Here is a 13,498-nt window from a genome sequence, read left to right on the forward strand (position 1 = left end):
GCCCCTTCCGCTCCTTGGCCTGCCCAGCCACACCAGGTAGCACTTCCAGTGCCTGAGTGGCAGCCCCACTCTGCCAGGCCGCCCTGTCAGCTGGCTATAGTGTCCTGTGCAGCCACAGTAACTGACTGCCTGAACCAACCAGGGATGCCCGTGAGCCCTGGGGCAGTGTAAGACACAGGCTTGGTAGCCAGAGCTCGACTGACTCTGTGCCCTGGGGCAGGGTTTTGGAGTCTTTGCACCTCATGTTTTTCAACGGTGTCATAGCGGTCGTTCCTACTTTACTGGATTATGGTGAAGAGTAAACAAGACAACACACGTCCACAGCGTAATAACAGTAATAATACTAGAAGATACAACTTTCTAGTAGTTACTACTGATGATCCTGCTTTACCATGGGAAATAACCTACAGCTTTCATGTTACAGCATCAAAGTCACTCATCCGTTCAACGAAGAATCCCCAAAGCTGTTCGAGGCTCTGGGAATATGGCAATGAAAGCAAGACAAGACTCTGTTGTCATGCGGCTTGTGCTCTCGGGGATGGATGAGGGCCATAAAGGAGGGTCGTGGATAGAGAGGCACTTCCAGGTGGACAGTCAGGGCAGGGCTCTCTGAGGAGACACCACCTTAGACCTGTAAGACACGCCAGTCATGGAGACAGCGAGCCTTTCCAGCTGCATAGCCAGCACAACCGCCCAGGCTGCCAGGCTCCAGGCTAGGGGTGGGCTGGATCCCACTCGCGCTCAATAGAGCTGAGGGTTGAAAAGCCAGCTCTATTGCTTACGGTTTGAGTATATTTGAGTATACCATACCCGAAATGCTTAGGACCAAGAGTATTTTGAATTTTAAATTTTAAATATTTTTCAGGTTTTGGAATATATGCATATACATAATGAGCTATCTTGGGGCAGGACCCAAGTCTAAGCATAGAATTCATTAATGTTTCATATACATCTTAGATCCACAGCCTAAAGGTAATTTTATACAATATTTCTGCATTGTAGTGTATTCACTGCAACCTGCTACATGAATTCAGGTACAGAATTTTGCTCTTGTCTTGTCATGTCGGCATTAAAAAACTTCCTGGTTTTGGAGTATTTCAGACCTCAGAGTTTGGGATTAGAGACGTTCAACATGTACTAACTAGGGGAGTCTGGGCAAGACCGTTTCCTGATGTCTACTAATGTGAAATGGAGACGGCAATGCCTTGCCACCTCTTAGCACAATTTTAAAAATATTTATTTAATTTTATTTATTCATTCATTCATTTTCATGTGACCAGAGAGAGACACAGAGAGAAAGAGGGAAAGTGAGAAAGCAAGCCATCAGGTCTGGGACTCGAACTGTGGTTAGCCATGTGGGAGTGTCCAGCACCTTAACCACCACGCCACCTGCTGGCCCCACCTCTTAGTAAAATTATTAAGAGTATCATGGAGAAAATAAGTACTAAAAAGTTTTGTCAGCTGTAAACTGCTATACAGCTTAAGATGTCTTTTGCCATGTATAGCCACTGGAATTTTTTCAAACTTCAAAAATTTTGGAATGCACACAGGTTATTGTTTTGATATAGCCTTATAAACTTTATCTAAGCATATCCATGTATAAACAGATAAGCAATTCCCTGCCCACCCCACAAACCCGGATGTAATACGTATTTTTTTGTGTGCCTGTTTTTCACAAAGATATCAATGGTAACATATTGTTCTCAAACTTGCTTTTCATGATTGATCAATGCATCTTGGAGATCATTCTCGGTGGGAGCAGATTTTTCAACTTTAGGAGAGGACAGTTTTACACCAGGCTACTCCAGGAAGCATCTGCTCCCAAGCACAGGGAGCTGTATTCCCTTTGGCTCTGTCCCCCCCCCCCCCAGATAAGCTAACACAGACACTGCTGGAACTGATCCCACAAGGGCTACTCCCAAGCCTATCAGCTTCCTCTTGAGACTTCCTCAAGGTGATAAACCATAGCAATTGGCAACCAGAGCACCAGTAACTAGGAGGAGGTGACAGCAGTAGTTAAGGCGTCAGTCTTACTTACATTACCTTAACGCTAGCAATTCAAACCATTGAAAAGCGCCATAGTGGCAATTATAAAAGATGCATTTCGTCTAAAAGACTATTTTACTGCTGCTGAAAAGACAACTATTATTAGTAAAATTATTCCAAGGCAGTTCTTCCTTAATTATACTACTGCACATTTAAAATCTATGAAAAACACACTAAGAATTAGGAAACCAAGTGGAAAAGTATATATAAAATATATAATTATTAAAACTCAGTATTAAAAACCAGGACAAGGACATTTAGGATGACCTCCCACTCAATGAAAGAACTTTCTAAAAACCAGTTAAAAAGGAATGATTAGGCAGAGAACCATTACCATCTGTATCTCTTCTGGGGATAATTCATCTTCGCCTTTGCCATCTCCCCAGGTTCCCAATTCAGGTTGTGCTTCAGTCAGATTTTTTTCTGTTAAAAAAAGAAAAATGGAAAATAGAAGGCCAAATAGTCACTTCAGAATAGAAAGGCTTAGGATGTAGCATTTTAAAAACAGGAGATGAGACAGATTCTCACAGGCTTTGGTGCATTTTATTATCTGTTGCCTAATATCCAGGCATTAGAGGTGACTTGTCCATAATGTCTAGGCTTTAAGTGTATCTGTATGTAAAGGGGAGGGAGAGGGAACTAGTACAGTTCCATACTGTACTGGCTTTGATGGGTGCAAACCAGATGGACATTCTTCAGAACCAATCTTAATGTCTATTTTCTTTTTTCCTTTCTTCCATGAGCAAAAGAGACAGAGACAGAGAGAGAGAGATAGCACCCCAACGGGGTCTTGAAGCCATGATCCATCCCAGCTTCGGCCAGCCCCAGACCTGGGCACATGAGTGCCCAGCTCACCTGGGAGGTCTCTGGACGAAAACCCAGACACTTCCCATGTGGGCCAGGCTCAGGGCCATGTTTTATCACTGTGCTACCACTGGCCCTTAAAGTGTATGTTACTTCAAAACACACTCGCATACTTACACTTCTACCTCTACTTTTAAATGGGGGAAACTACATATGGTATAACGTATACATGTTTAAGATGTATTTCTGGGGACCAGTAGGTGGTATGGTGGTTAAGGCATTGGATTCCCACATGGCCAACTATGGTTTCAGTCCCAGACTCAGCGGCTTGAAAATCACAATGGGCGCGTGTGTACGCTTGGCCAAAATTCTGAGAGGAGAATGGAGCAGGGACTACAGTGTGGCCATCCTTCCCAGAGGTGATTTTTCACTTTCCCTCCTCTGTCTCTCTTTCCAGTAAGTGCACACATAAATGCAAAAAAAAAAAAAAAAAAAGTGTATTTATTTATTTATTTATTAGGGGATTCTGGAAGGTTTTTTTGGAAAAAAAAAAAGGAATTAAAGTACAAGTTTTTTGGGGGCAAACATTTTGAAACCCATGCACAGTTATTTGTAATACACATTTTCCATGAACTTGTTGAAACCTCCACATTTTGTGTGTGTGTGTGTATATACTCTTTCTCAATGCTACTCCTCTCCCCAGAAGTTATTTAATGTAGCCTTATATACTTTATCTAAGCATAGTCATATATAAACAGATAAGCGATTCCCCGCCTACCCCACAAACCCAGATATAATACATAGTTCTGTGTGTGTGTGTGGTGGGTCTGTTTTTCTACAAAGAGATCACTGATAATGTTCTAAAACTTATTTTTTATGATTGATCGATGTACTCGGGAGTTCGGCCTAGGTCAGCTCACAGAGATCTACCATGCTCTTCTCCACTGTGCACGGTACTCTGCTCTAAGGACGCGCTACTTCCTCTGCAACCAGAACGCCACCAGTGACCCTCCGGGCACTTCGGGCCCTCATTAGCAGGACGGTCTCAGCCTCAAGCTGGAGCACTCTTCCAGGACAGACAAGAGGGCATGGAACTGCTGTCTGGGAGCTTATGAGCATTTCTGATCATGATCAGACAAACATGTGCAACAGTGAAGCCTGTGAATGCCACAGGCTCCGAGACAGGATTGCTGCCACCTGCATGATGCCAGAGAGGCCTGCACAGTTCCTGGTGGGGCTGGGGTAGGGGCAGAGAGGAGCGGGACGGCAGACTCGCGCCAGTCGAGACCGTAATGAGCCTCTCTTCCTAACGATGGCTTTGAATCTGGGTCTTGTAGTGGCTGCCGAGAACTACAAGCGAGCACAGCTGCTTTTGCCTTTTTCCCTTCAATCTCATTAAATTTCTTGTTGTCTCAGCCCCACAATATGGGCAAAAAGTCCAGGGTCACTGAAAGGGGAAAACAATGTAAGAGTGACAATTCAGAGACAGCAAATCAGGCAGAGCATGTGTAAAAAGTATTTTTATTATTGGGAATCTGTCTTCACAGAAATCTCCATGTCATCCATGACTTAATGCAGATTAAAAAGTATTTTTATTATTAGGAATATGTCTTCACAAAAATCTCCATGTCATCCATGACTTAAAGCAGATTAAAAAAAAAAAAAAAAGTTGTTTCTTCCAGAACTGTCATTATGGAATAACGTATTCCTAAAAGACTGGCTGAAAGCATCTTTAGAATGTGATCTGGTGTTCTGCACTGACATTCCTCAGATGGGAAGACTTACCCTTCATCCCCTTTTCCCACCCTGCTCCCACCCTAAGAGCTCTCTGTCTCTCACTTGGCCTCATTATGGTATCCATTTTAAGCTTTGGTTTTATTATTATTTTTTTAAGGACTAAAAAGAGCAAAACTAGAAATAAAGAAAACTCATTCATATCTGAACTAAGCATACATGAACCCTGAGCCAATGCGAAAGTCCTGTAAGCAGAAGTCATACTGTACCACATATTCAAGTGGCGCCTTCTTGACCTGCTACATGAAGAACGGGCCCGATACACAGCACTTGTCACGCTCATCCCCGCCCAGACCATCGTGCACCCTCACGCCAACAGTCCAGTCCAGACTCTTTGGCGTTCAAGGCCTTCTGTGGCGTGGTATCAAGTCACCTCTCCAACCTCATTGCCACTGCTCCTCCCTCTTCGTGTGCTCCACTCACCTCTAATTGGTTTTTTGTTCTGTATGTTTGTTTTAAATTTTGCTATGGGCCCATGCACTCAGGAGAGCAAGGGGAAGCACTTCAGATGAGAATGCCACACCATAGTCCCTTCTGCTGTCAGCATTTTGGGCACATATATATACGTGCCTGGCATGTTTTTCAAGCTGCGATGTCTAGGACTCAGAGCACAGTCAATCACGTGGGATCCAGGCTCCTTAACCACACCAGCAGCTAGCCCCCCAAGAGTCTTCTTTTTTTAGATTTTTGCCACACGGTGTGTGTGCTCCAGAGAGAGACAGAGAAAGTGAGAACTCACCCCCTTGGAGGGTCAGCCACCCCGCAATCCCTTCTCTTCCATTCTCCTCTTGGGATTTTGGGCCTTCATGTTCAGGTGCCAAGTGTGATTTCAAGCTGTCAGGTCCGGTATTGGAATCACGAGCAGCCATATGGGAGTCCAGTGTCTTAACCACTATGCCACTGCTGAGAGTCCAGCGCCTTAACCACTATGTCACCTGCTGTCTTCTTTACAGACTACATTCCATACTAGTCTCCATGACTTCTGGAGAGGTTTTCGCTATAGGGCGTGTGCGCTCGCCAGACAGAGAGAGACAGAGAGACAGAAAGCGAGAAATCACCCCCCAGGGGGGGATGGTCACACCACAATCCCTTCTCCTCCATTCTCCTCTTGGGATCTTGGGCACACACGCACACACACCCGGCATGAGTTTTAAGTCACCGGGTCCGGGATGCGAACCGCGGTCAACTACGTGGGAGTCCAGCAACATAGCCATTACGCTAACTGCTGGTTCCCAGTCTCCATGACTTCTGACCTCTGAGCATTTGCTCATGCTGTTCCCTCTGTCTGGAATGTTCTCTTTTCCCCCTGTAGGGTGCATGTACTTTCCGGAGATAAGAGATAAAGAGAGAGAGAAAGAGAGAGAGGGACTAGCAGTTGGCATAATGGCTATGTTGCTGGACTCCCATGTAGTTGACTACGGTTTGAATCCTGGACCTGGTGGCTTAAACTCATACTAGGTGTGTGTGCATGCGCGCCCAAGATCCTGATAGGAGAATGGAGGAGAAGGGACTGTGGCATGGCCATCCCCCCTGGGGGGTGATTTTTCACTTCCTGTCTCTCTCTGTCTTTCTGGCAAGCGCACACACCCTATAACAACAACAAAACCCCCGGAAAAAAAAAAAAAAAAGAGTGAGAAATCACCCGTGGGGGGGTTGGGGGGTGGGTGGGTGGTCATGCCACAATCCCTTCTCCATTCTCTTCTCAGGATTTTGGGCATACATACAAACATGCCTGACAAGATTTTCAATCCACTGGGTCCAGGGCTCAAACCATGGTCAGCCACGTGAGAGTCCAGCACCTTAACCACCATGCCACATGCTGGCCCCTGTCTGGAACTTTCTAAGCTTCCATTTTCTCTCCCCTCTGCCTGGATGCTGTTGCCCATCTCCCATCTCTGCCGTCTCTTTTTAATTGCCAGAGGGCATGTATGTTCACCAGAGAGAAAGCATCCCCCGGTGGAGTACAGTCACACTACAATCCTTTTCCTCCGTTTCTCTATCCTGTCAGGATTTGGGTCATTTGCCCAGCCTGTCTCTCAAGGCACTAGGCCAGGATTTAAACCAAGCCAGCTAGGTGGGATCCAGCTCCCAGTGCACAATGCTTAACCACAGAACTATAGGGCAGAGCCCTACCACTCTCTTAAGATGCTACTTACTTTCTCTCAGGGGCTGAACCCTCATCCTTTCTGTCAACTATGAGATCCTTTGGGGGCAGAAACCATGACTCACTCAAAAGACAGTAAGTATTTGCAAATAATCACGCTTGTCTTAATACTGGGGAAAAGTGATGTCGGGAAACAAGATACAAATACGCACATGAAGATCTTATCCTGGTTGGGCAGGAATATTGAAGAAAAAAGCCTAAATATTAGACATAGACAGGTCAGCTGTGACCACTGGGGTACTTAACACTACTGACTAAATGAAAAAGGAACAAAAGTAGAACCTCTTTAAAGTTATGTTTTTAAGTTGCAAAGGGAAGGGGGAAAAATGAAGAAAATATATGGGAAAAATATATCCAAGAAGTTGGACAGTGGCACAACAGCAAAATATGATGCTCTTCAAGGCTCACCCCCTGAGAAAGTCTAGGGACTTTCCTGGGTACACCAGGCATGTGTGTGCCCATGACTGGGGTTGGCTGAAAGCTGGAGGGTGCAATGAGTGTGAAAACCCTGCTGGGGATGCTGCCTCCTTTTCTCACTCATTGAATAAACTTGAAGAATAAAAGATACTTTTTATATAGCCCAAATTAAAAAAAAAATTGCCTTGGTAACTACAGATAAACTTATTAGCAAAATGCCCATGAATAGGTAGAACTTGTCTTCCAGGCGGCCCAAAGTAAGGGACAAATGCAAAGTCCTTTAAAGGAGGTGTGGCTGAGTACAGGGAAAAAAGATGACCCTGCTGCCATGGTTTGACTATGTCCCCCCAGATTCATGTGCTGAATAGTTGCTATTGTGAAGGTATTAATCAAGTGGAAAATTAATCTGACTGTGGTGCTGAAAGGTGGGATCTTTGTGAGATCATTAGGATTAGAAAAGACCACCAGGTAAGTTCCCAAGACTCAATCCTGTTGGCTTTGTAAGAGAGAAGGAGTCTGAGCAGAGGCACAGATGGAGACACAAGTTCTCATCCACTGGCCATGTGATGCCCTGTGCTGCATCACAGTTCTGTGGGGAGACTCCACCAACAAGAAAACCCTTAGCAGACTCAGCCCCTTGATCTTGGACTTTCAAATCTGTGAACTAAATAACCTCTATTCTTTATCAATTACCTAATCTGTGATATACAGTTATTAAGTAACAAGAAGGGACCGAAACATCAGCCAACATCGAGACTGGGATGGAGAAGAATAGTCAAAAACCCTAGCACAGAAGGCAGCATTTCAGAAATTGGCATTACATCTGAGCAACACTATGCCCAACTTTTGTCCATGTACAAGTTTTTTTTTTTTATTCTTGAGTTACAAGAGTTTTTTTCTATATTCTGGAAAAAGTTTATCAGATATATGATTTGTTAACGATTTGTAAATATATTCTCCCATTCTGTAGATTGTCTTTTCACTTTCTTGATGGTGTCATTTGAAGTAGTTTCTTTTTTTAAAAAAAGTTTATTTATTTCTTCTATGAAAGAAACAAAGCAAAAAAGAGAAAAACCGAAACCCTGAATAGGATTCTGACCCTGCGGCTCATCTCTAGTCTTCAGCCAGCTCTGGATCATGGGCACATGTATGCCCAGCATACTGAAGGAGGTTGCGACTTGAATCAGGAGCCTTCCCAGGTGGGACTGCCTCACATAACACTGTGTTTTACCACTGCACCACTGTCTGGTCCCTGTGACTACCATTTATCTTCCCTACATTTTGAAAAGTAGGTATTATCACTCTCATTTTTTTAAAAAAAGGTCTTTGCCTTAGGGCACGTGTGCTCGCCACAGAGAGAGACAGGAGACAGTGAGAGGGAAAGTCAGCAATTACCCTGCAGGGAAAATGACCACAGTGCAATCCCTTCTCTTCCATTCTTCTCCCAGGATCTTGGGCATGCACGCTCCACATGAGTTTCAAGTTACCAGGTCCAGGACTTGAACCTCAGTTGGGCATGTGGCAATCCAGTGATGTAATGATAATTGGCCCCATCACTACCATTTCTAAAATGAGACAAGTTGGTACTTAGAAGTGCCAATAAATGCTGGAACTGTGTGTGTGTGTGTGTGGGGGGGGGAGGGTGTGTGAACTGCCTCAAAAGAGCCATTTTTTTTCTTTTTTGAGAGTTTTTTTGCTATAGGGCACGTGCGCTCGCCAGACAGGCAGAGAGAGACAGAGAGACAGAAAGCGAGAAATCGCCTCCCAGGGGGGATGGCCACATCGCAATCCCTTCTTCTCCATTCTCCTCTCGGGATCTTGGGCACACATGCACACGCGCCTGGCGTGAGTTTTAAGCCCCCTGGTCTGGGACGCGAACCGTGGTCGCCTACATGGGAGTCCAGCGACATAGCCACTCCGCTAACTGCTGGTCCCTAAAAGAGCCATTTTTCATCATACCATCTGTCATCTACATGCTGGTCAGAGTTAAACTGGGGACTTCTTCCTTCACATCAGTGGGCCAATTTAGTCAGGAAATAACTTTATGATTATGAAGAATCCAAATACTGACTTTAAGATAGGATTATGAACTGTGAAGAACAGCATTCTTTCATTATGACCACTTATTTCCTACTACCCTAAGGCATGTTAACTTCCTTTTACATAAGGAAACACTTCCACGGCAATGAAAAGCAGTGTCCCAGGCTTCCTTTCATTCATTTTTCCAACAAATATTTATTGAACACCTCCTATGTGCTAAGCATTATTCTGGGTGCTAGTATTACAGAAGTGAATAGAATACACAAATTTCTGTCCTCATGGAATTTATGTCTTAGTAGAGGAAATAGATATTAAAGAGTAAGTGAGACTCAGCCATAGTGGCCCAGGCAGTGGGGTGCTGCCACTGTAAAACTGGCGCCACATTAAAGACCATGGTTCAGATCTGGGTTGACTGGAAACACACAGGGCATGCATGTGCACACCCTTATCCTGGATGACTTAAAGGCTGGGAGGGAGGTCACAGTGTGAAGAGATCCTGTTGAGAGTGCCTGTTGCTTTCTCAATAAATTTAACTTTAAAAATGAATATAGAGCCAGCAGGTGGTGTGGTGATTAAGGTGCTGGCTCCCATATGGCCAACTTCATGGTTTGAGTCCTGGACCCAGTGGCTTGAAAAGCATGCTGGGTGCATGTGTGTGTGTGTGTGTGTGGTGTGTGTGTGCGCCCAACATCCCAAAAGGAGAATGGAGAAGAAGGGATTGTGGTGTGACCATCCTCCCTATGGGGTGATTCCTCACTTTCCATCTCTGTCAAAAGACCCAACACAAATGAGATCCTTGAACATGCCCAGCATGACCAACACAAGGAAGGGGATCCATGACATCCACTCCCTGGCCAATCCCTACTGAAGTTGTTTTAAACTATGGGAAGGACTTCTGGCATCTTTCAGGCTTATAAAGCTACAGTGCAGGCCCAGCCGCGGTGGCACAGCAGTAGCACAATGGTCTGCAGTGTTGGAAGCCATATGGAAAATCGGGGCTCAGTTCCCTCAGTTCCCAGATCGACTTGTATGTGCAGGCTGTGTGTGCATGTGCTAGATGTGTGTGCATGCCATGATCCTGCTGCTGCAGAGCTCAGAAGAGAGGGTTGCAGCATGAAACTGTTGAGGGTGCTTATCTCTGTCTCTCATGAAAGAAATAAACTTAAAAAAAAAGAAAAAGCCCTGAGGTATACTGGATTCTTTTGCTTTTAAAATGCAGAGAATAAATTAGACGAAGAGGCAGCTCCTATGACATGGGCTTCACAGTCAAAATGCCCCACGTATACTGAGTCTAGTATCCATGGTGATATGAAACACATCAATCCAGACTTGCATTTTTTAAATTAAAAAGTATTTTCTTTAAAGTTTTGCCATAGGGCATGTGCACTCTCTAAAGAGACAGAGAGGGAAAGTGAGAAATCAACTCCCCGGGGGATGCCAAACCACAATCTCTTCTCCGTCCTCCTCTCAGGATTTTGGGCATGCACATGCACATACCCCTCTTGATTTTCGAGTTAATGGATCCAGGACTCTATGTGGGAGTCCAGTGCCCTAACCACTGCACACTACCTGTTGGCACCCAGATCTGCATTCTGAGCCACTGGCCTGACATGCTGCCAGGGCTCCTGAGACTGCATGCTTCCTGCCTTCCTTCTTCCAAGAGGCCGGTCAGCTCCAGTGCAGGAAGGCAGCACTGCTTCTCTTGAGGCTCCCTGACACAGAGGTGCCACAGTTCCCTTTGAATCTGAGGTTCCATCCCCATCCCACTGCTGGTATTCAGCCCCAGGAGGCACTGTCTCCTGGACCCTTCCCTTCCTGGGTGACTGGGTGGATCCTCCCTGCTGTCTCCACAGCAGTCATTAAGATTCAGTTGGGACCAGCAGATGGCATAATGGTTACATCGCTGGACTCTCACATGGCTGACTACGGTTTGAGTCCTGGCTTGAAATTCATGACGGGGATGTGTACATGTGTCCCAAAATCCTGAGAAGAGAATGGAGGAGAAGAGATTGTGGCATGGCCATGCCCCCCCCCCCCCCCGGGGGGGGGGGGGCGGTGATTTCTTGCTTCCTGTCTCTCTGTCTTTCCCTCTCCGGCAAATGTACACACCCTATAACAAAAATCTCTCTTTAAAAAAATCCAGTTGCGAGAGATAAAGGCTGCCACTCCTGAGCTTCCTTTGCTTTATGTAAATACAAATGCTGCAGCATGTCTGGGCCCGTGCTCCTTTTCTTCTGCTTTGTATTCCTGCCAATATGTCATCAGAAAGAAATGCAAAGCATGAGTTTTATTTTAATTTATACCTGGATATTCTTCCGTGGCAAGTTTTTCTTCAGAGTCTTTTGAAGGATTCTGTGCAATTTTCTCACATGATGTGGATTCTCTTGTCTTTGTATTTGGTTCTGGTTCCAGTTTGGACCTAAAAATAAATAATTAGCAGTCATCTAATTAACTTTCCTAACAGGATTTTGTTCTGATGGCAAATGGCATCATATGTGAGCCTGGCTCTTTTGCTCTGTGTCCTTCTGGGAGCTGAGCTGTTGCCTCTGGGTGCAGAGGCCATTACGAGAGGTTGGCATTGCTGCCTGCCAGGCGGGAACTGGGCAGCCCCTCTGCATGCCCAGCCACAGCAAGTGACCCACATGCAGTGAGAGGTGCCATCAGAATGTGCTGAGCCTGCTCATGGACACATACCACCCTCCACATGTGGGCAGTGAAGGTGGATGTCCCACATTCACCCAATACAGGAAGCTAGATTTACACAGTACAGGTTTTACACCGAAGCAAATGTATTGATGAACACACAAACATACATATGCCTTATAAGTAGTATCTTAGAATGCTGTAACTATGGAAACATGTCTTTAAATAACCACTTGTTCTAGGAAATCAAGGCCTCTCCGCCGCCGGCCTTCCCTCAGCCCTTCCCTCACAGGGCTCTTCTCCACCTGCAGGGCTCAGCTCAATCTCACCTACCCTGGAAGGCCCTCTCTGTCTTCCCTAAGAAAGGCTCCCTCCTGTTCTTGTGCACCTGTCGTTTTCTCCACAGCAGTCACCAGTCTGCAACCCCCTTGTTAACTTGTTTGCTGCCTGCCTGGCTCCCCTGAGGTGTAGTTCTGTGAGAGCAAGGTCTCTGCCTATCAGCTGTATCTGCTGTTTGCCCTAGAGCCTATTGATAGAGGAGCACCTGGCAGTCGGTGTCTAATAAGTGTAAGCTGAGTGAAACGAATGCCTTATAAATACCAGTAAATGGCCAGTAAGAAAAACATGGTTGGTTCTACTACTATGAAAATTACAGGCAAAGTGCTAAAATGATCTAAGAGAAATTCCACATTACTAGTCAGAGAAATTATAAATAAAAGAACAACATAATACATATAAGTTGTTATCACTAACATCAGCTATATTAAATGACAGCTTGTGTTATATACTGGCATTTTTAAAGTACTTTATAAGGCTAAATTTATGTAACCCCAAAATATCCCTATTAGAGTTAATGACCTTTTTACAAAGGAGGAAACTGAGGTACATGAACATGTGGAAACCCCTCGGTCCCACAGGCAGCAAATAGCAGGGCTGGGATACGACCTCCAGGAACTCGCTCTGAGTCCAGGCTTTAACTGCTAGTGTGTTAACAGCGAAGGTGGAGTATATCCTACTCATCGTGTTCCAGGAGGAAGGACTTCTGTGTCAAATAAGTCTGAGAAAGTTAAGTAAAAGCTGGGCGAGTGTTATACTATTCAAATGTTCTGAGCCTTTAATATGTTAAAATACATTTTAAATTTCCAAAAAGGCGTCTTTTATGAGTAACCTTCATAGAGTTTTTCTGAGACTACAGTTCCAAAGAAGGCTGTTTAGGGAATGCCCTGCTACATTAACAAAAGAATTTTCTAGAGTAACTATAACATCCATCTTTCTGAGTGTTCTGGTTACAATGGCTGAGTAGTAGAACATCATGCCATGAAACAACAGTTCTCAGTTTATCCGGGTCAGGAATTTGGGAGCAGCCTGGTTGGGCTGTTCTGGCTCCTGGTTGCTCGTGAAGGTGCAGTGAGATGGCACTTGGGGCTGCAGTCACCTGAAGGGCTGACTGGGACTAGTTGACTCGCTTAGATGGCTGGCCACTTGCCAGGACCTCATTCTCCCTCCTGGTGTAAGGTGTTACTGGCAGGGCAGCTGGCTCCCCACAGACTAGGTGGAAGCTTCCTCGACCTAGCCTCAGAAGGAACACGC

At 45.2% G+C, this 13,498-nt stretch overlaps 1 protein-coding gene across 6 annotated transcripts in view; it reads right to left on the reverse strand.

Moving 5' to 3' along the window:
• Positions 1 to 13,498, reverse strand: part of STX18 (syntaxin 18) — a 147,618-nt gene that overhangs the window by 20,891 nt on the left and 113,229 nt on the right. For all 6 annotated transcript variants that reach the window (XM_006163190.3, XM_006163189.3, XM_027766213.1 and 3 more), the window contains 2 exons: positions 11,569 to 11,684; positions 2,381 to 2,469 (listed from right to left, as the gene is read on the reverse strand). In XM_006163190.3, the coding sequence (XP_006163252.1) occupies positions 2,381 to 2,469; positions 11,569 to 11,684 (205 nt within the window). The remainder of the gene's footprint in view (positions 1 to 2,380; positions 2,470 to 11,568; positions 11,685 to 13,498) is intronic.

The sequence above is a fragment of the Tupaia chinensis genome, unplaced genomic scaffold, assembly GCF_000334495.1.
Source record: "Tupaia chinensis unplaced genomic scaffold, TupChi_1.0 Scaffold141490_1, whole genome shotgun sequence".
Taxonomy (NCBI): Eukaryota; Metazoa; Chordata; class Mammalia; order Scandentia; family Tupaiidae; genus Tupaia; species Tupaia belangeri.